Raw genomic sequence first — 23,406 nt, 5'->3', positions numbered from 1 at the left:
GAGCAGTTCCTGCCAGGAATGTGGGCAGAGCTGCAGGGATGGGGCTGGCTGATCCAGGACTGCTCAGAGCTTGGCTGCCTCTGCCTGTGCCAACTCCCACACGGGATTTCCACCTGTTCTGCTTCCCCCAAGTGTCCTGGCACCTCCTCGTGTTGTGCCTTGGAGCTTGTGTATGCCCTGAGCTCAGTGCTGCGAACACTCAGTATTATTTTTAGTGTTTTGAGCTGAAGAACACCAAAACAACATCTTCCTGAAATGCCTGTGAGTAGCACCTCGGGCCCAAGTGAGAGAGCAGCCAAATATGTGTGTGATGAGACACAGAATGTGCTTCATTCAGGGAGCAGGAGTAGAGTAGGTGCAGAATATTCTGTCCTCATTTTAGGTGGCCAGAAATAGTTTGAGGCTTTGTCCAGTTGTGGAGCTTTGCTGCCATAACACCCTCAAAAACCCATCAGAGTGCTGGCAATGCAGGAGTTAGTGCAGGGTGAGTAGGGGCTACCCAGTCCAGAGTGGAGCTGCTCTGTAGAGCTCATTTCCTCTAGGTACAGTGCAGGGCACAGACAGAGGGTACACCCTCTAGTAGGGACTGAATAAATGTGCCCATGGCTTGTGCTTCTTCTTAAGGGTAGGAAGAAAAAGGAAGAAAGCCCTGTCAACTTAATCCAATGTAGAGCTGCTTCAGAGGATTCCCTGTTTTCATAAGGCTGGAAAGCTGTGGTGGGGCATTTTTGTTTTGTTAATTCAGCATGCACGTTCCTTGGTTGTTGTATTTTACTTGGGGTCAGTCAGTGCTGCAATAATTTAACTTTCCAGCGTGTAAAAGCACTTCCCTCAGGAAGCTCCGTGATGAAGCCCAAGGCTTGCTGGACAAACTCAAAGCTTCTCCTTTCTTTCCTAAATCTCTGCTACCTGGTGGAAGTACCAGTTTCACGGCTGTAATTTAGAGCTGGAATAGTTTCCCAGGGAATTGGAAGAATGAGAATCCCAAAAGTGGGGAATCATTTTGCATGTCTGGAGGAAATGGTAACAAGGCTGGGAGAAGCTCCGGTGTGGGCGAGGTGGGGATGGAATTAAAGATTTTCTTGGGCCGGTTGAATTTTGGTTCTGAGGGTTTTTGGTGGTGTTTATCACGGCCATCTTCTGGTGTTGCGCCTGGTGCCAGCTGCGTGGTGTCCCGTTTGCAGGCGCAGAGGAGCCGCAGAGCCTGGCGCTGCTGAAGCCGCCCTCGTCCCTCAGCCGGCTGCCCGGGCAGAGCGCGCTGTTCCCCTGCGTCGCCGCCGGCTTCCCTCCTCCCCTCATCCGCTGGACCAGGGACCACGAGGAGCTTCCCACTGACGGGTGAGTGATTTGGAGGATTTGGGATTGGCGCACGCCTTCCTTTGGGCCTGCAACCTGGAGAGCAGAGGCTGATCCCAAATGCTGCAGGTCTTCAAGACTCGGTGCTGGGATAAGGGAGGTAGTTCAGGAGACTTTGGAACAGTGTCAGGACTCTTTTTGCAGCCGTTTGAAGCTAAGAAATCTTGTCTGAAGCAGGGAGGTTATTAAGAATAATTTACTTTTAGACTGGCACTGGACTAGAAGCAGCAATTGAGGGAATAAAGACACTGCAGGAAAAGGAGGATGAGTTGGGGTATTCTGAGTGTGAAGCCCTGCACTCGTTCTTTCTGCAGTTGAAATGTTCACTCTGTGTCAGAATATCCCACAGGAATGGAAGAATAAGTGTTTAAAGCAAAATGACACATTTTCTCGTTAAAATAGAATAATAAAATCGTAGACATGATGGCAAAAAATCAGTGAGCTTTCAGAGATGTATAGAGTGAGAACTTATACATTGTCATTGCTGGTACAGTCAGAATAATGTGGTAGAAAATCTGTATTAAAAGAGCAGAACAAATCTTATCAAGGCTGGTTTTGTCCATGTAATGAACATACTTCCTAGAACCACGATTGCAAATAGATTTTTGACTGTTTTCCATGTCCCTCAAAGTCAGCAGTGAGATTAATGGGGAGCCAAGTTAATCATGGAACAAGGAGGGGTAAATTGTGACGCAGAAAGCGGCCAGAACAATGCTCAAGTCTCTGCAGCACCAGGGATATAATATATCTCTTTTTTGGCAACTCTTAAATTAAAAGAATCTAGGAGCTGGTAATTTGAACTGTCTTTGATGGGAGGCTGCTGTGGGAAATGACAAACAGCCCCTGAGAGATGGTACTGTGTCAGTGTGAAGGCACATGATTTAAATTCAGGGGGTTTTATAAATATAAGAACTCGCTCCCCTACAAAAGCTGGTGCAGACTCATTGGAGCAGCACAATCAAATGGGATGAAGTAGCAGAATAAATGTGCCTGGCAAGATCTGAATTTGTTGTTCTTGTATGTAAAGTGATGTCATGTCACATCTTTAGGAAGTTTTGATGCCCTGTCCTTCTCTAGGCTGTGGCACATTCAGGGCACAGGGAGTTAAAGCTCTCCTTTTATTTTCTTGATTTTTGAAACCCAAAACCCAGATTTTCCCACCACTGGATACAGTGCTGTTAATTCCCTTTGGAATTTGCTTCCCTCGTTCTGTGAGGTTGCCATGCTCACTTCTTAGGGCTTCACAGGTATTTTCTTTTTTTCATAATTCAGGGTAAGAAATTCTTCTGGAGAGCTGGAGCATAACATTAGTAAATATACTTGATCTTCAAATGCACACAATTTCAGCCAAGTCTAACCTGATTTTTCAGAATATTTAGCATTAGTTTTAGTGTTTTGCCTTTTGTTACAAGAACAGGTTCCAGCTGACTTTTTTCTTCTTGCAACACTTAGCTCTTTTCTTGAAGTGAAGTGTGTACTCATTGTAGGCTTGAGTTTTAAGGTAGGTAAAGGTAGAAATTTGGTCTTTTTTCCCCTCTGTGGGGTAAACTTTTTTCATTGTTCCTTCAAGTGATCAAACTGAGCAAAGCCCCCAAGTCTGCTGCTTGTGAATGTGGCTGAACAGGGCAGAGATTCAAAGAGCTGAGAACAGAAACCTCTTCAACTCCATTCACCCTCCAGCTATTGTGTTATTGGTGTGAATAGAATAACTAGAAAATCTCCAGAAATTAAGATTCTTTGTTGGAGAAAAGCCTGCAGTTACTGTTGCTAAATAGCTACCGTAGCTTGTTATGCATGGTCTGTTAATGTAATTACAAATTAAATCACATTTAATTTGTATTAAAATCCCCTTTTGATATAAAAGTACGACTTTCTTAGCGTGGCTTTTCTTTATCCCAAGAAAAAACGGATTATTTTCATCTGGGCAGGTTTTAATGTCCCTTCTGCCTGGGAAAAGCTCTGAAATCCCAGTTTTGTTTATGCACACCCCCACCCCAAACATTAACATACATCTATATAGCCATATATAAATATAGCCATATATAATGGGACATTTCTCTCTGTGTGTTTGGGCTTAGGAAACAAAACTCAGACAGCATGGGGAGATTGTCCTTAATTTTGACCCCTTGTTAAAGGGTTTTAACACAAAACCTTCTTTTTACTTTTGCCATAACTGTGGTAATTAATGAATGCAAGGCAGAATGTTTACCTTTCAAGTTGTATTCCTGAGGAGAATATGGATAGGAGTCTGTATGTATAGGAAAATAGATTAATTTTAAGGATAGGGAGTGGTAGGGTTTTGTATTAAATATGTGTTATAAGATCTGGAGAAGAGGGAAGATGATTAAATTTGATGGATTATTTGTTGAAGACTGCAGTAAGATTTATGTTAATGGATAAATATGAGTAAACTTGAGTGATGGCAGCTTTGGCAGTTGTTCAGACAGCCTGTAATGAAATATATTGTGAAATTAGTTGCTCTGATAAAATATTTTCCAAATTAATTAGTGTGAGAGAAGGAAGCTTTGATGTTGGGTGAGAAAAGGAAGTTTACTTAGTGCTCCAAGTTTCCATTGGAACAAGGCTCTTAGAATTTCAAGGAATTCTTCTGAGCTCACTGACTTGAAGATTTTTAAAGAAATCTGATGAAGAGACTGCTGACTTCTTGGTTCTCCATAAAGAATGCCACTAAAGACTAAGAAGCTTTCCCTTGAACTGATTCACTAGTCCAACTTGTAATCTTCATATTTTGTAATTTTCCCAAAACTCCACTGTCTGTAAAGAAAGGAGAAGACGAAACCCTGCTTAGGTTGAGGTGGAGCTCCAAAATCCAAAGGAGGGCTCCAGCCTTCTGTGTGGCCCATGGTAGCAGGTGGCACATGGACAGACATCATGCAGATCATCCATGGGCTCAGCACTGGGAATATCCTCCTGCTTTTCCAGCTGGATTGGCTCCATGGACTGAGTCAGTAGTATCTCTGCCAGGAATTTGAAGAATGCTGAGGGAAATGGAAGGAAGCAGGGAAGGCACTGAAGTATGAAGTTATTGGAATAAATCTTAAGCCCTTAATGGAAAACTTCCTAAAGTAAAATCTCCTGTAGTGTCAACATTGCTTGGTACAAATGGCTAGAATGGAGGTGTTCTATTCAGGCTGAGTAGCTCTTCAAGTTTGAGCCAACTTGGAGCCTTTCTTGCCTAGTGAGTATTTTTTATTTCAGTCTCCAGTCTGGCTGAGGATCCTGCTGTGTGAAGGGTCTGTTCTTCGGCAAGTGCAGGATTCCCTTTGTGCTTTTGACAATTCCTGACTTGGAAAGGGAAGTTCCAGGTGACTGCCCAGGTGGATTTGTCCCCAGAGCTTGGGATGCAGGCACAGAGAAATGTCTGGAAGATGATCTGCTCTGAAAACCTAGCAGTGTGTGCTCCAACAGCATCTATTGTATCTTCATTTATACTGGGACATGTCTGTGGGAGAAGGAGCAAATGCAGGTGCCACGGGATCTGAAAAACCTGCAGCAGATGAGAAGGTTCGTCTGAAACGAAACCATTGAAAGGACTGGAGCAGAAACATTTTAATGTCTGTAAAGTCCAGCAAGCTCTGCAGCAGGTTTCTGCTGTTCAGTTTAGCAAAATTTCATGTAATTGAAAAATTCCTGCAGAAACATGGTTGTACATGTAATACTTCCCTTCAGTGAGGGGACGACAGCTGAGGGCACTTGTGCCATGTTCATTTCTGCTCTGCTGGCTGTGCTCACATGAAGTCTGGGATTGTATGATCACATCCACATCCCTAATGCAGGGTTTTCCTTAGTGCTTCCCACAAATGTGTCAGATTCCCATTATTACACATTTCTGTTTGCAGGGTTCTGAGTGATTGGTACAAAGTGAATTAAACTTGCCCAGCTCAGGAAAGGTTAAGCATAGCTGAGTAATTATGGAGATTTTTCTGGTAGTAGATCCCACAAAATAATCTAATTTACTGTCTAATTTTATCTGCTGTACTTACTGAGACAGCAAATAGATTATAAGATGTTTGGGGAATAGTAATTTAAAAGAGGGAAGAAAAGCCCAAACCTCAGGGTATAACTGACAGTTTGACTACAGTAAATTAATAAAGGCTCACTATATTTTGTGATAATGAAACAGAAGGAGCCTGTGAGTGAGGCATCCGGAGTAGCTCAGTAATTGTTTGTTCTGGGGGTGCAAGTGAGGGCTGTATGGAATGCATATAAAAGGCTGGAATTTGATTTTCCTTTTCCCTGACATCTGAGTGATCAATCTTTGTTGTTTTTAATGACACTTGAAATTATGTTATCACTTTTATATTAAGCTGATTCTTTGTCTCCAGTGTCTGAAATCCTATTGCCTCGCTCTTTTGTGAAAATCCTTCATTGTCCTTACAAAATTAAGATGTTTTGTTTTATTATAAAAGAAGCTTTGCTTTAAGTCCAGAATTTTTCCACAGCTGATTCATACAGAGGGAATCACCAAGGAGTCTGGCAGATAAATTGTTTTCTTCCATTAAACTTCCACTGAATCACCTATTGGGAAATTGAGCCCAAATCTGGGTTATCTGGAGGAAAATAATCAAAGGGAATACAAACGTGGCACATGTTGAGATGGCTGAACAGGAGAATTCCCACAAACATTCGGATGCTGCAAGTAGTTTGTGAGATCCCCTAGACAAGCTAAAGTGGCAAGCAGGAATAGTTTTTAATAGTTTTAGTAGCATCTGAACTGCTGTCAGTAACTTTCCCAGCGGCTGGCAGAGGGAAAGGAGCGCCCTAAGGCACGTGTTGCTTTTAGAGGGTAACAATGGATATCTTGGAAAAGGCATTAATGTCCTCAAAATGCCACAGACGCGCTGATGGCCTTTGATCATTCCTTCAGCATGTGCCAGTGGCAGTTCCTGGGGCACAGCTCCTTCCCTGCTCCATGTCCCGCTGTCCCTGGCAGATCCAGCTCCCTGCTTTCATCCCAGCCCTCAGCACATTCCCTGCTGCAAGAACAAAAAGTCAAAGCAGCTCTTTTACATAATAAAAGAAGGTTGAAAATTCCACGGATGGATGTGTCAAGGTCCAGGCTTGTCTTACTCTGGGTGTTTTTCTTTAGGCCTGGTTTTAGAGCCTGTCTGATGTGCCATTCCCACGCAAGGAAAGCCTGGGACATTTTTCCCAGCATTTGGGAAACTCTTAATATGATTTTTCAAATTCATATCTTCACTCAAATTCCCTGCACTTCTTCCAAGTTACGTTTCTATAGTCCTGGTGTTTCTCATGGGAACAGTATGGCTTTCCTTACAGAGCACCTGGACAGGGGACATCTCTTTGGATGCTTTTAACACTTAATGACACTTATGTTTTGTTTGCTCTGCTTTTAAATGTAATAACCAGAAATTTGATGAGCAGTTACAGTAGGATCATAAATCAATACTTATCTGATAAGTAAGAGTGAGATGAGGCAAAAGGCTGAGTCCCAGCAATGTACCTGTCCAAGCAGGTCAGGATTGGTGCTACTGGTGTAATTTTAGGGGAAATTTCAAATGGAGAAAGCACTGAGATTGATTTTTGTCCATTGGCCATTCCAAATAGAGATCAAAAAGGCCATTGTTGTAATGTTCATACATGGGCAGAATTCTGTCCCTTCCTGCCCACAAGCCATGGCTTGAGAGTGCCAGGCAGGAAGCCACCAGGTTCCCTTCCCTGTCCCCCACTCTTCCTTTTCCAGCTGCAAACAAGAATGGCTCTGGGTCAGCATCCAAATACAACTTGTTGTCCTGGCTTGGGGTTCTTGGCATTTTACTGGAAAGTTTATTTGGTATTTCATGTGGAAACTTGGAGGGAGTGTTGAAGGAGCTTGGAAAAGTCATGTACGAATTTGTGTCAGGTGAAGGTCAGTGATGGCTGCAGTAGGAGGAGGATGTGGCTGGAGGCTGAGGGTGCTGCACTGAGCATGAAGTGCCACCTTTATCAGCCCCATTTAGCAGCAAAAGCAGAGAGATTGTAAGGGCTGGGTTAGAAACCCTTCCCTGCCCTTTGCAAGTCAGAGGGGGAGGGAGGTTCTGTACAGACCTGTTGTCACCCGATGATTCTGTATTTTGAATTTCTTATAACCTGTATCTTATTCTGAAGTATTTCATCTCTCGGGGGTGGCTTACCTTTTCACAGAATTGAATTTATATTTACGTTGTATAATGTGAACTGTTGTCCTTGTGTTGTAAAGGCACAGTCTCTCCTGTTGTACTTCCCTCAGCTTTCCAAGCAGTCAGTCATTCCAGCTGGATCTGCAAAATGTCTTTTTTTTAATTATGTGATTACAGTACCTCATTTTTCTTCAGTTCTGGCTGCTCTCTACTAAATACCTTGGATCACATTTAATTAAGAACAAGTGAAGCTGCAAGTGCAAAAGGATGAGCTGCTCTTGTGGAATTGATAGGGTTGAACTTAATTTTTAGTGTGGGATGTGATGGTGTAATTACAACTCCTCTGTGTCCCAGACTGGGGTGGTGTCCATGGAATGACCCTGTCCCTGTGTGTGCAGGTGTGAGGCTGTGTCCCTGTGTGCAGGTGTGAGGCTGTGTCCATGGAATGACCCATGGAATGGCCCATGGAATGACCCTGTCCCTGTGTGTGCAGGTGTGAGGCTGTGTCCCTGTGTGTGCAGGTGTGAGGCTGTGTCCATGGAATGACCCGTGGAATGACCCCTGGAATGGCCCTGTCCCTGTGTGTGCAGGTCTGAGGCTGTGTCCATGGAATGACCCCTGGAATGGCCCTGTCCCTGTGTGTGCAGGTCTGAGGCTGTGTCCATGGAATGGCCCTGTCCCTGTGTGTGCAGGTCTGAGGCTGTGTCCATGGAATGACCCTGTCCCTGTGTGTGCAGGTCTGAGGCTGTGTCCATGGAATGACCCCTGGAATGACCTCTGGAATGACCCTGTCCCTGTGTGTGCAGGTCTGAGGCTGTGTCCATGGAATGACCCCTGGAATGACCCTGTCCCTGTGTGTGCAGGTCTGAGGCTGTGTCCATGGAATGACCCCTGGAATGGCCCTGTCCCTGTGTGTGCAGGTCTGAGGCTGTGTCCATGGAATGGCCCTGTCCCTGTGTGTGCAGGTCTGAGGCTGTGTCCATGGAATGACCCTGTCCCTGTGTGTGCAGGTCTGAGGCTGTGTCCATGGAATGACCCCTGGAATGACCTCTGGAATGGCCCTGTCCCTGTGTGTGCAGGTCTGAGGCTGTGTCCATGGAATGACCCTGTCCCTGTGTGTGCAGGTGTGAGGCTGTGTCCATGGAATGACCTCTGGAATGACCCCTGGAATGACCCTGTCCCTGTGTGTGCAGGTCTGAGGCTGTGTCCATGGAATGACCCCTGGAATGACCCTGTCCCTGTGTGTGCAGGTCTGGCCGGTTCCAGCTGCTGCCCGGGGGTGTCCTGTTGATCCGGGACGTGGTCGAGGCCGACGCCGGGACCTTCACCTGCATCGCTGAGAGTGGCAACGACACCCTGGAGGCTCAGGCAGAGCTGACAGTCCAAGGTGGGTGAGATGTTTTGATTTGCACTGAAAACACTTCTCCAGATGACTAAATGCCTAAATATCGAAGTTTATTCTGTAATTGGTTCTGTGCCCTGTTAAAAATCAAGCCCCCTCCAATACTGTTATAAATATTGTTACTCTGATTTATTATCCAGACTGCTTATGATTTCCTAAATAGCCAAATGAGCAATGTGCTTATATATAATACAACCTGTTGGTACTTAAAAGCTGCTCTATCTGCTCCTGTTGTATTAAATGGGGTTGATGTCATGTAGCTGAAGGAGGACCAAGGCCACAGTGTGGCTGATCCCATCTGAAAGTCAACCTGTGGTACTGCAACCTGGTTGTCTTTGGAAAGGACACCTCTAATGCATTTTTCATAATCCTTAAATACGTTGTTGTTTTCAATGAGCTTGCGAGAAGATAAAAGCAGAGATATTTGGTAATATGCTGGTTTATTTTGTGTGTAACTGTTTTGCTTACTCTTGCAAGATATTTTTACTAGAAAAAGCACTGAAATATTGATAATATAGTTTTAAAAAGCATCTTACTAAACATAAAATGTAAAGCAGACTAGGTCAGCAAAGAAAAAAGACTGCGTAAGGAGTGGGAAAAAAAATCAGGTAAAAGTTTGCCTTCCTTGACTTTCTTACATTCCATGAGAAAATATGTGTTTTTTACTGATTGGACCCTTAGTAGGGGTTTCCAGTTCTTCCTCTGGAGTTTCATGGCATATGCAAGATCTTTACAAGAGCCTGCCTGACTTCTTTTACTGTGGACTGTGGTGCTACAAAGTTGGTCTAAAAAGTAATTCTGGGAGGAGAAATGTATTCACTGAACATCCATAAATGAAAGATTTTCTATAAACAAAAAGATAGGTTTTCTGACCAAAAGGAAGCACTCAGACTCTATCTGGTCATGCAGAAAACTTTACATTTTTCTTACCTTGTATCTTGGCCAAAAGAATAAAGATTTGGTGCTCTGGCTTTGGAAATACCTCCAAGCTTGATACTTAGAACACTTTACAGTGGGTTCAAACAGCTCACTGTGTGCTGTGTTTAATTCAGTTCCAGCCTCTATTTCACAGAATTGGTTTTGTGTTTTATGGGCAGTGACAGCAATTAAAAACATTAATGAAATGATGCAATTAAGCAGGTTGTGGATAAAGCTGAGAGGAGCCTTAGTGCAGGACATCCAGCTAGGTCACCTGGGGATGAAAGTGAATAGTGAACTGGAGACAACTCTTCAGCTCCTTTTCTGGACCATTGCAAAGGATTCCTTCATTTGGCTGTGAAGGCTTAGAATGTGTTCTGCCAGGCCTTCCATGCTGATGTTACACACCTGGCACTGGAAAGAAAATCCTTTATGCTTGAGTATTAAAATATATTAAAGATTCTACAGAGTGCATTTCAGATAGCGACATTTCTGATTTTACTTCTTAGTTCTAATCTTAATTCTGTTTTCCTTGAGAGGTCACTGTAGGGAGTAATTGTATTTCTGCATTACTGTACTTTGGTGCAGGGTTGAATAGCTTGGATAACTGTTACCTGATCCCTGGATCATTTTCTTCTAGACCAAAGAAATTGTCATTCCTCCCCACCTAATAACAGCATGATTTTGCTTAATTTAAGTTCTTTCTGCCATTCTTGGAAATTAGTCTGGCAGCATTTCAGACAAGGAATTATTTTTTTAGGTACTGTATTTTTCTGCAGCTCTCCTTGAAGCCCTTGTTTTTTTCTAAGAGGTTTCACTCTGTACTGGGGGTTGTGCTCAGGCAGCCAATATTTTCCCTTCTAATGACATTTCCCCATGGCAGTTTAGACATGGAATTCTGTGCCAAGGGGGATGATGCCTTTGCTTGGCAGTGGTAGGGCAGTGGAACTGGAGAGGTGTTCCTGTGGCTGCCTCTTGACTGAGGTTTCCTGGCAGTGCCGGGTATGGGCTGACTGGAATTTCCAGGCAGAAACAACCTGCTTTATCCACTTGTAAGTTTGGCTTGTGCATGGACTCAGAGGAATGCTCTTAAAGGCTCCTTTGCTCCATGGCCAGCTTTTCTGTGTTCTCTGACAAGGTTACAAAACCCTGTAAGCAAATTACTGTCTCTGGTATGGTGCTGGCCACTGAATTCTTCTTCCATGGCAGTGGGGATAAAATTCCTGACCTCCCTGGGGAGAGGGTGCCCTCAAGTGTGTCACACTGAGGCTGTGCTCAACTGGCAGGAAAATAGCTGAGTTTTACCCTGGGTTTGTGTAAGGTATGAGGGAGGTGGCTGAGGAAAGCTTATTCCAGCTTATATGGGACTGTACAGCCATCAATCTTGGGAGTTCCTGGGTGTTTTCTGTTACTTTTGGCACCATTTTCAGTTGGGGTAAGTGGCACCTTCAGTGCTGTTACTTAGGTCCTATTGGTGACATTTAAGGATATCACTGGTTTCACATATCTGGAAATAGTTGAACCCCTGTGTCATAAATAAAAGGTGCTGGAGGAGCCTTTTATTGCCCTAATGCTGGGTTTAAAAAATGATTGGGATTTGTTTCCCTACATACATCACAGAAGGACTGAATCAGGAAAATGACCTTTAAATTGAAAGGTAATGAGAGTCCAGAAGAATTCTACACAAATGTGTTTTCAGACTCTTTATCTGCATTGTGTATCTGGGAGGTAGAGTCAAGACATTTCCTTACCTTTGGAAGGGAATTTTGGCTGCCCTGTTCCTGGAAGTGTCCAAGGCCAGGCTGGCCAGGGCTTGGCACAACCTGGGCTAGTGGAAGGTGTCCCTGCCATGGCAGGGGGGATGGAATGACCTGTCAGGTGCCTCCCAACCCAAACCATTCAGTGATTCTATGTATCTGCAAACTGGGGATTCCACAGACCCACTGGTCACACACTGACCCTTTGCCTGGTGCATCTGAGAAGTGGCTTCATGTGGGAGAGAACAGGGAATGTGCCAGGCAGAGCTGTGGCTGAGAGTGCCAGCCCCTAAAGCTGGGCACTGCTGAATCCTGCCCACACTTGGGGTAGGACCAAACACAGAATGGACAAATTGTGTGGGCACCTTTGTTCCCAGAGTGTCACAGAATGTGGAAAAGGCACCTCCTCAGTTTTCCTTGGGTGCAAAAGCAGGTGTCACTGGGAAATGGATTTGTAGGGAATTCTCCAAGCCTGCCAGAAGGCTCACACTGCGTGCAAACTTTGAGATAAGAAATGCTGACTTAGAAATGCCGTGGGATAGGACAGACATTGCTGAGAGAGAATGGAACCAGAAACAAGTTTCAGGATGGCCTTGCAAACAAGACTGGATACTTTGGAGAAATGGAACTATGGAAGATGCATTTTGGATGTTTGGCTTTAAGGCATTTACAGCATGGTGTGAGAAAAGCTGATAGGCAGAAACACTTATAATGTAATGAGGAAATAGTGGGTTTCTGATTGTGATGGAGTGAATTATAACATCTGCATTGTCTCACTTTTCTCATGAGACTGAAAATAGAATAAAAGTTTTTAAAACACCTCTCAGTTGCCCCATCTCTGGGTCAGAAAAGGGCCTAATCCAACAGGTCACCACAGTCCAGGCTAAGCAAAGGCAGGACACTTCCCATGGTGGAGGCAAGAATTTGGTGTCTGAAGGTCACCTCTCCCTTGGCTCTAGGGACAGTGCTCTCCCCTCTCTGTGGGTGCTGCTATCGAGTTATTTACCACATCTGTAATGAATCGAGAGCACTGGAAAAATTTGTTTTGCTGCCCCCAGCCATGAAAGAATCTGTAGCATTTCCCTCAGATAAGATTGGGAAGTGATGACAGCAGAGCTGGGGAAACAGGTAGTTACTGTATTTAATCTGCTCAGCCTGGAAGAGCCAGAGTGGCAGTTAAATACTGGGAAGGTCACAAGTTCAGCCTTCATCTGGGCAATATTTCAAATTTATGGCTGTGCCCAGTGCCCTGGGGGTTTGTGCAGGGCCTGGGGCTGAGTGGGGTCACCACAGGGGCTTCCTGTGGCCTGCCTTGGTGCTGGGGTGGGGACAGCAGCTTGGGGGGACTTTCTCTCCCTGTTGAAATATGTACTGCAGTTAATAATGAACCAGAAAAATCATAAACAAAAAAACCAAAAACCCCTTCCATTTTCATTCTCCTATAAAATTGACATGGCAGGTCTGAATCCTCTAAAATAAATTAGTCCCTGTGTTTGTGGGAGAAGAGTGGGAGTTGCTCTGTGCTGTTGCTTGTTATTGCCTTTCAGTGAGTTTTTGGAATAGAAGAAAGTCAACTTCTGAGTTGTCTAGGACAGCATTCAGTGTCTGCTAGTGTATATGAAGTATGATGTATGAAATGTCTCACTGTGTTAATGTAACTAAATTTAAAAATAAAACAAGAGAAGCTTCTTTTGGGGTATCTGTAATGATAAAACAGAGCTTGTCTGTGGCAACTGGCTGATCACAGCCTCGTTCGTGCTGCCAGAGCAAATGGTATGGAAAAAAAACAATGCAAAAATGTTTTGATGTAATTGTCCACTTTGTGCTTTAGAAGGAAGTGCTGGAAATATTTTCAGTAGAGCTGACAAGGCTTACAGCAGTGGCAAAGCCTTATTCCAGCAGAAAATAGGATATTTTTGAGTGTTGGTCCTGCAGTGTCAGAGAACAGTGATTTCTGTGCTCTGGAGGGATGGGCAGGATTGCCTCACCTTGATTTCCCTGTTGCCTTTGCTCTTGCTGGGATGGGGTCTCTAGTACTTTGATTACTCATAGCATGTCATTATTTTAAATTTTTAATTGAAGATTTTGGCTTAAAAACTTGTTGTGATTATGCATCTATTAACATATGACTTGCTATTAAAATAAAATGAGAATGTGCCAGGATGTGTGAGGCAAGTCAAGACTTTCTTTAAAAGAGAACCAGGACAGCTGCAGAAGGAAGAGCCTGAATATGAAGAACCCTGGGCTTGTTTTCCTGGGTTCTCTGGGGCAGCTGCTTTGAGAAAAGCTGATGCCATCCTGCCCCAGAAATTGTAGCTGTTTGCAAAGCACATTAAGTCCTGCAGCAGCAGAGTAATATGTCTGGGTAACTGTTATTTTTGCATTAAGCTTTCATTATTATTGAAAACAATTCCAGGGAAGAAATTTGAACCATCACTGAAAATTGCTCAGACCCCTCTCATACCTGCTAGATGATCTTCATCGATTTCTCTCTCTAATTAAGCTCAGTGCTGTATTTGATAATGGGCTGCTCCTCAATTAGAGATTCAGGAGATGCTTCATGAACCTGAACTTGTCAAAGGCTCACATGGGGGACAAAATATTGTCCTTTTTGGGGGTCTCAGAATGGACTGCTTGGGGAAGCTCTTGGTAGCAAAAACAGCACCTTGGCTTCATGGGAGTTATTTTTTGCCCTGGCAATGTAATGAGTAATTAGTGACCTTTTTTCTGTAGTGATGCAAACAAGAGCAGAGAGTGCAGGAGTCTGGTGTGGATGAGCTGAACTCCCTGAAATTTGGGTCTCTACCACTGCACTTCACTGTTTGTCTGAAAAGGCTTTCTGAAAGTCCTCACTGTTGCTCCTTGGTGTAGTTTAATGTGAATGGAGTTCACACTTTACTTGTGAATTCAACTAACTGGGACTTTTTGCCTCTCACATTTATATTCAAGGCAAGTGTTCCTGGTGGAAAAGTTATAAACAGATATTCAGAGATGGGAGAGGAAGGACAGAGGAGTGTTATTTTAAAGCTACATGACTTGTTCAGGTTGTACCTGGACACCAGAAATGGCCATCTTCAGGAGAGGTGTAATTTTTAATACTGAAGGTAAACTGCCCCAAGGTGTTCTTTGCATCGTGCAAAAAGTCCCACTCCTGTTCAAGACTGTGACCTGATTCCTGTTCCACAGGGCTTGGGCTCAGCAGAACCTCTGCTTTTCCTGCTCAGTGTCTAAATCTTGTTCTGTAGCTGGACTGTTGTAAGTTTGCAGGTTTTTTGGTCTGTCTTGATGTTTTTCTAAGACCAGGAGGAGCATTTGTCCAGCCCTTGACACGTGGAAGAGAGCTTGCCATGGTTCTCAATGTGGGCTCCAACATTTGTTTTCTTTAGCTGTATTTCTGAAAGTTACCCATGAGCTTTGCTGGAATTTCAAGGAGCATTCTGTGGTAGCAGTGCAGATGTTTCACACTCCGTGGTGGTGTCAGAGCTCAGTGAAATGTGTTGTAGGAGAAGCCCAGGGGAGCCCTGCCGGGCCACGATCTGTGCCTTGCCGCCGTGTTCCAGGCGGGGGGCACTCGGCAGCTCAGGGCTGGGAAGGTTTTCCAGCCTTTCCTGGGCTCAGGGCTGGGCAGGGGCAGCTGCTGGGTGTGCCTGGGTCAGTGGGATGGATCCCTGTGCCCAGGAGGAGGCTGGGATGATCCCAGGGTGGTCCTGGTGGTGGGGACAGGGATGATGTGCAGCCCCTCTGTATGGACCATCCCCAGCACCATGGGTGTGCCGGCCCCAGGTAATCCTGCTGCAAGGGAGGCTGCTCCTCTTCCAAAGTCTCTTTTCCAAAGACCTGACAACATTTAATTGTGAAGTTCTTGTACATGAAACATCTGAAATTCCCTGTATTTGTAAAGGCAAATACAAAATTTGTACCTGTGCAGTGTGGGAAGAAGCAGCCCCACATTCCACCTTCAATAATTCTGGAAAGCTGAAAGATTAATTAGAAGATTTTTTTGTGCAGTTATGGCACAGTTTACAAGGATTGCTCCAAGACCGATTTTATCTGGAAAAGTTATCTTTGTGTTACAGAGGTGCTGCAGAGCTTTCAAATGGATTTTTGTGGCACTGAAAAAAACAGTTATAAAACAGCCCCCAAATGGGCAGGAGTTAATGTGGACAGGGATGAGATCCTTTGGGATGGGTGTCCATAATGGAATGGCATGTGGATTTGGGAGGTAAGATCCAGAAGTGCACATGCCAGGAAGATGAGATACATGTGGAATTTAAAAAAAAATCCTCTTTGTGAGATATATATATATTTATAAAAAACCCATTAAGAAAGACAAAACCAAATTATCAGTAACCTATAGAATTTACATAAATGGTTTTCCTTGTAAATGTTCTTGAGGAATCCTTGGGGATAATGAAAATGTTACTAAATTAAGCAGCAGTGTCTTAAATATCTACAATGTCGAAACTGATATTGAACTGAGGGAATTGTAAAGGCTGGTTTTTCTTTCAGGCAGAGTTTCTAATAAATGGGATCATATTAACAGGGGTTTGAACCAGCTGCTGCTTTAGGGACAGAAATCCTTTTCCCCAAAAATGGCTTTTAAAACAGTAAGCTGAGGCTTTGCCTTTGGCCTAGACAGTCAGTTACAGAAAATGCAGAGTTTTGCCCAGGGTTTATATTTAGGGATGGAGTCTTTTTTGGTCTCCAAAGTAAAAATGTGCTTTTTAGTTCGGAACAGGCTTTGTCCAGCCTGGGATTTACTCTTTTTGCAGTGTGTTTCTCATACAATGCTGTAGGAAAGGTAAGCCCAGCTGGCTTATGGTCCCAAGTGCTCTTGGATGCTTTTAAGGATTCAAGGATACAGTAGATGTATGTACTAGAGATAAGCTAGAGGGGTTTTAATACTGCTTTTATTCCCCATCAAAAGGAGATGACAGAATTTCAATTGCAAGCTAGAAGCTGAAAGATTCAGTAGTAATTTTTAAGTTGCACATGCCAGAGACTTCCAAGAAATGTGGATGTGTGAACTAAGCAGCTCATTAAAATGCCTTTTGCCTCTAAATGAGACTCTTTTTATAGGAGTTGTGCCCTAAATGGTGAGTACTTTTCTCTGTGCATCAGGGTCATCCTTCCATATTAAATGGTTGAATCAAGCTCCAAGTTTAATTTTTGAATTTATGGGATTTAATTTTTTTTCCATTTCAGCAGAAACTTTTGCACTGTTTTCACACCACCAAATTTCGTGATGAAAACTGAGGGTGATGTTAAAGTGGAAATGCTGAGGATCACCACACATCAATCAGTCTTGAGAGAGAGTCCATACCATAAAGTGAAATATACTTTCTTTCAAGTTAAGTTTTTATGATGGTTAAGCTGACTCTCATCCAGCAGATAATTGATTTCTCTAATGGGAGCCAGATTATTGCCATTACTGGATGTCTCATTATCCAAGCTCTAGGCTTTGGCAGGGAAGTTTCTCCCGAAATTGCAGAGATGAAACAATCCAGTAATTTGTGGGAAGGAGGAGGGCTCTTATCTGTGCTGGCTGATTCCCTACGTAGTCTTGCAGTTAATTAGTTTGTCTTCGTGAGGAGAATAATTTCAAGGAAAACCACGGTGGAGTTTGGGTTCCTGGAGTAAAAAGGGCTTGGTTATGGGCCAGTGGAAGTTAAACACTTGGAGGAGATGGGAAGCCTTAGAGGCAGGTGTGAGCTGCCTAATGAAGGTGGTTTTGTGCTCCTCAAGGTGCTCTCTCCTGAGGGGTGCTGGGGGCAGGCCTGGAGGAAATGGGAACAAGATCTAAGATAGTCACAGAAGGAAACCAGGCTCAAAGCAGGCTGGTTAATGGTTAATGAAGGGCAGAACATTATTTTTATATTGAATATTTTTGTACCCAGTCCTGAATTCTGGCAGCTCTGCTGGTCTTGTTTGTTTTCAAGTCTTGACTCAAAGGTTGCATCTGTGATCTCTATTTTCACATCCTTAGGAGCTTAAATGTAGATTCAGTATAATGTGAAGCAAAGCACTTTGCAGGTGAGGATATGAATTGCAGTGCTGTGGTACCTCAAAGCACCTGTGCTCTGCAAGTGCCACTCCCCAGGCTGTGTGTCTCTCACATCAGATGGTTTTACCTTCAGGGAAGCACTTGGTTCTGTGAACACAATTTGAATAAAAGGGGGTTTGTGCTCATCCTGAGTTACAATGCTTGAAAGGCCCCCTGGAACCTCCCCATTACTGACAGGTGAATGCACACAATGTAGGGTTGTTCAGGATTTCTCTTTGTATTGCCTGCAAGTTGCAGAAGCTTCCCAAAAAGTGCTGCTTGTCTGTCAGGAGCTGGATCAGCAAGCACAAGGACAATATATTTTTTCCATAGCAATGTGGTAGAGTGGAATGGGACTTGAAGGAGATGCAACAGTTTTGGCAGCCTTTGGAAATAATTCTGCTTCGTGCTCTGTAACTCCATGAGCTCTGTAGTGTTTTGGAGCTCCAACCTCCAGTTATTGCTGTTTATCCTGATGGAATAACGTTCATGAAAGCCCCTGGGAAGCACAGGGCAGTCAGTGCCACCTCAGTGCCCAGCAGGGCCATGGAGCAGATCCTGCTGGAAGCTGCAGGAAGGCACAAAGGGAAATGAGGTGAGTGAGGGAAGAGCAACAGAACCATCTGCAAAGCACCAGGCCCTGTCCTGGTGATCCCAGCCTCTGGAGACTCGTGGATTTGGTGATGTGCCTCTGGGTGAGTGAGGAATTGTGCCCACAGCTTCCCTGTGAGGGTGGCAGGCCCTGGCACAGGGTGCCCAGGGGAGCTGTGGCAGTGCCCAGAGCCAGGGCTCTGAGGCTTGGGACTGGCCCTTCCCCAGCACCCCATGGCTCGGTGACAGGGGTGCAGCTGCTGGGGGCCAGGAAGCTCAGGGGGGCCTTGTGCACAGCCAAAGAAGCTGAAGTTGAACTTCAAATACGTCACTTTTCTGTACTGAAAGTCTCTTTTGAGATGAGTTTTTAGCAGCTTACAGCTCTGAGAGCTGAGTCAGGGCTGCAGAACAAACATTTCACTAAATTCTAATGATTTACTATAAGCTGTGTGCCTTGCTTTGGGCAGAACCTTTAAAATATAATGTTGCCTTTCCTTTCCCCTTTAGGCAAATAATTTTTTCAGCTTTCCCAGTACATGTATAATTAATAACTTTGTTTACTGACAATGTCAACACTAACATAGCTCTGATTTGTAGTGTTTATCTTTTGCCTGTTTCCTGTAGCACAGACTAAGATGCCACATAGAGAAGAAACTGTATTTTAGGAAGGTGCTTCCAATGGGAAGATAGTAGAAAAATAAGAGTTCATTACCACCACCCTAGTATGTTCTCTTGGCTTCAGAAGAAACCATAAGACTCAAATCATTGTGCTTTAAATAATTAGCTGAAACTTTGCTTTGCTCTCTGGAAATTTGCATGGAGTGGGAAAGGAGAAGAACCACTGGAGGCTTTGTGGGGCTGGGGAGGAGGCTCAGTTCCACAAGCTCAGGTTTCTGGGGCTGGAGCAGCTGTGGCTCTGTCCTTGGCACTGGCTGTGCTTTTGCTCCCAGTCACACACTCAGTCTGCACGGTGCATGCTTCTTGCTCTGCTAATTTGCTTAAACGATCATTAGCGTGATTAACCATTAGAGGAGTGATTGCAGAGCTGCTGATCTCCCTGCTGCTGCTGCTCAGATGCAGCTGGGACATCCAGACAGACACACAGAGGATCATTAGAAGTGAGGGTTTCCACAATGGAACTGGTAACTCATGTAAAATTCCCCTGGGTGTAAGCAAGTGCTGGAGCACGTGAAAAAAAACCTTTTATGGAGCCTCCAAAGGGTTTCCATGGACTGCTGGTGCTGTTAGCAGAGCTCTGCATCAGCACATCAACCACACTAATGTTAAATCAGGACTTGGAGTACTTGGGTAAAGGACTGTGGCTTCAAATGTTAAGCTGGTTCTGTTGGAAAGTGGAACTTGGCTTCTTTACTTTCACATGGGATTGTAATTGTTGACTGTTGTTTTCCAAGGAAAAGAGAAAATTCTTTGAAGTGCAGGAAAATCTCAGGGATTAAAGGGAATATTTAAATTCTGGATGTGGCACTTGGGGCTGTGGTTTAGTGATGGATCTGGCAGTGCTGGGGTAATGGTGGGACTCAATGATCTTGGAGGTTGTTTCCAACCTAAAGAATTGTTTGGTTTGCCTGGAACAGCTCAGATGGGTCGTCTGGAAGACCATCTTCCCCTTGTAGGGACCCATTGTTGTACCACTTTGCCAGAAATACTGCTCCAAGATAGTATTTTAAAATTATTGAACGGTGTTTTTATAAGGAGTCTGCTTTGCCTTGTTAGCGTGGTCACTGTTTAATTTGCTAATCTAAAATATGAATACTGAAGTCTCTTAGAACTTCTAATCCATTAACTGTTATTACTAATTTGTAGTTAAAATGTGTCAATACTCTGTTTCCCTTTGAGAGAAAAATTCTTTTCTAGCATATCACAAACTTTAAATATTAAAAACTTCCTTGGATTTAAGGTGTGCACCTGATCCATAATACCTGTCTCAATTTCTTTACCATTACCCAAATTACTGCATTTTATTTAAGAAAAAAGAGCGTTACTGGGGGTCTGTGCTTTCCTGAATTCCTGCTGCTCTCACTGGCCTCATGTGCTGGGCCAGGTTTCAACATAAGAGATTGTAAAGGCAAATTTGTACCTGTGCAGTGCGGCAAGAAACAGCCCCAGATTCCACCCTCAGGAATTCTGGAAAGCTGAAAGATGAATTAGAAGATTTTTTGTGCAGTTTACAAAGATTGCTCCAAGTTTATTTTGTATTCTTGTGTACCTCAGTGATTAGAATCCATTTGAAGATAAAAAAAATGTAAAAGATAAAAATGCAAAAAAAAAAAAAAAAAAAAAGTAAAAATCCCTTTTGGTAGAGCCCCCCAAGAGCTCCTGTTGGATGGTGGCAGCTCTGGTCGCTGCCAGGGATTGCTGCAGGACCCCGTGTTCTGCCAGTGTCCAGAGGCAGATGGCTGAGGGGATTTCAGCAAAGGCTGAGAACAGTTGTTATTTCCCCTGAGTAATGCTTTGTTCTCCAGGCAGACTGGGCTTTCCTCTGTGGTTTCTCCATTATTTATCAATCCCCATAGATTTCTTTTCTATAATTCCATTTTCCTCTCTCACTCCATGTAAACATCTGGTATCCCCCTCATCCCATGGCTCTGAGAAGAACAGCACCTTTTTTTCTTTATTTGGTGCCAATCTGTTAAATTTATTTGGTTTTTCTTTTCCCAGTTTTCATGGGAAAGGCTGAGCCAGTCCACCCTTATTCCCCCACTATGCCAGGCATGTTTATCTAGGCCTTTATTGAGTCCTTTGAGTTGTTTCTTTTCAGGCTGCAGAGTCTTGTTTGCTTGTTCCTTACACGGAAGCTGTTATTGAAGTGGGTTGTAATTAAGGTTATTTTTGGGATTTGTAAATTAGAAGGGACTTTGATGCGAAGATGGGCCTGCATTCACTGAGCTGGAAAGGAATTGGAATTGATGTGGAAAGCCAGCCTGCAGAATTTGTGTCATTACAAGACAAAAACATGGAGCAGCAGTAACTCTGTATATTTTCTTTTGAACTTGATCAGGAAAAAGCTATTTTTAATAGTGCCAGGATCCTGCAGCAGCTATTGGTGAACATGAGAGGGGCTTAGATGAGCCCATAAATTATTTTTACTGTTCCCGGCCCAAGTTTGTCTTTTCCCCAAATGATCTGAGGCAATCTGTATTCAGTGAACAAACAGCTTAATATTTGAAATAATCTTGAAATGTGTGTCCTTCCTGGCCTTTGGAGCGCCTCAGTCTGTAGTACACAAATGAACCTCCTCACTGTGAGGGCTGCACTGGGAAATATTTAAAGATATGGCATGTCAAGGCTTGCTGGCTTTAATTTGTCACGTCCTCTTTCCTCTTCTTATGGGATGGAGTTAGGAAATTCTTAAATACGTATTCTCCTGCTGTTTCTCCCCAGGATGTCACTGCCTTGTGCACTGCACAAACTTCACAGTGCTACTTTATTTAGAAATATTCAATATTTGATATTTTTCCTTATTCAGGGGATAGTGCCATGATTTATTTATACTGCTCGGTTCAAATCCATATTTATTCCTGTTTTGGTATTCAGCTCCATGGCACCTGAATCATTCATAACCACTAATGAATGTATTTTTGCTCTCTGCTGAAATGAAGTGGCATTGAATCCATTTAAAAAATTGACTGGGACATAGAAAAATTAAGAGGAAATGTATCCAGCTGTTTTAGTGCCCAGTGTGAGACACTTCAGCATTGATTTTTCAGAATATGCATCCCCTAATCTGTCCCTTCAGAGCTGTGACCGAGGGGCCACAGGCACCTCTCAAATATGGGATTTGCTCCATAAATGTCCACCCAATCCCACCGGAGAGCTGGGGCTGGGGAAGGCACCTGGGATTCCAGGGCTGTCACATCCTGGGCCATTCATTCCCTCTCCATGGTGCTTTGCAGTCCCTCTCTGCTTGCCAGGCACCTCCTTGTTGTCTTCAATAAAGTCAACAGTTCTGTACTTGTTATTTTATAATCATCACACATCAAAATTATTTGAATTTTTGTAAACTTAGGATTTGAATTTTTGAAAGACTCGAGAAAGAAAATAAAAGTGGGAAGTGTGCCATATTCCAAATTCCAGTTATAAAGCATTTCTTACTGAGGTGTTTGGGTGTAATTCTGGGTGGAGGGAGGAACTGGCCCTATATGCACCATATATATCCATATATATCCAGAATAAACATCCCTAAATCCTGAAGTAACACCACGTTGTTCACAGGGATTGCAGCAGTGCTGCAGATCTTCCCACTAAATAGTCCCAGGGCAGATGGAGGATCCCTGCTGGGGATTTGTTTGGAGTGAGCAGGAGGGATCTAAACAGACACCAGAGGCAGCGTGGTGGGAACTGGGACTGCGAGTTTTGCCTGGAAATAGCTGGAAATGGGAAACAAGGCCCCAAAGGCTCTGGGCCTTGTCGTGCTCAGGGCTGTCTGAGGCCTCTTCCAGCTTGGCTTTGTGTGGAAAATGAGGGCTCTGGAATCCAATAAAAATTTCATTGCCTTTGGCAGTGCTGTAAGAAGTTTAAATTTTGATGAGCGTTCTTGTTATTCAGATGTTTCCATGGTACTTGGAGTAGATTCAGGGTCAAACAGGCGAGATTTCTCCTAGAAGGGCTGGGGAAGGAGAGCTTAGTAAAACAGAGAAATAATGAATGTAGCAGTTTTACATTATTGATGCCTAGATTAAGGTTTTTACTTCTAAAAATCACCCAAGAAGTTGCGTGGAAGGCTCGCTTCGAATGATAATCAGTAATACCCTCTGCTAAGCATTGAGTGAGCTCTGCTCTAGTTTGTTACAGTTGATAAGCTTTTCCATGTCATCTGGTGAACTCATTTCCATATAGAAATCTCTTTTGTCATCTGCCCTTTGTCTGAGTTCCTCCTTCATTGGGGAGTTCACCCCGAGAGCAGCAGGTTAATCCCAGCCTCTGCCTCCGCAGGTTTTGGGAGACGCCCTTCCACAGAGGGTGGGCTCAGTCTGAACAAGAAGGAAATAAATGTGTGGTGTCTTTGGACATGGAGGGCTTTACGGGCAGCACTGGAGGAGAGGTGGCAAGTGCAGAAGGTATTGAGGCCAAAAGTCTCCCATAGAAGGAAACTGGAATCTGTAAATTTGTACATCTTCAGTCCATAGGTGGTTTGAGTTTTCACTGGTGTGTTCCTCTCCTGTGGGACAGACACTCACT

General features: G+C 43.9%; 1 protein-coding gene across 10 annotated transcripts in view; it reads left to right on the top strand.

Moving 5' to 3' along the window:
• NEO1 (neogenin 1) overlaps nucleotides 1-23,406 on the top strand; it is a 170,196-nt gene that overhangs the window by 71,882 nt on the left and 74,908 nt on the right. For all 10 annotated transcript variants that reach the window (XM_085588559.1, XM_077785860.2, XM_077785859.2 and 7 more), the window contains exons 4-5: nucleotides 1,185-1,338; nucleotides 8,747-8,883. In XM_085588559.1, the coding sequence (XP_085444685.1) occupies nucleotides 1,185-1,338; nucleotides 8,747-8,883 (291 nt within the window). The remainder of the gene's footprint in view (nucleotides 1-1,184; nucleotides 1,339-8,746; nucleotides 8,884-23,406) is intronic.

Source organism: Lonchura striata, chromosome 10, assembly GCF_050655825.1.
Source record: "Lonchura striata isolate lonStrDom1 chromosome 10, ASM5065582v1, whole genome shotgun sequence".
In the NCBI taxonomy this organism is placed as follows: Eukaryota; Metazoa; Chordata; class Aves; order Passeriformes; family Estrildidae; genus Lonchura; species Lonchura striata.
The sequence above is the reverse complement of the archived record's forward strand: the minus strand, read 5'-3'. Positions and strand labels throughout refer to the sequence as shown.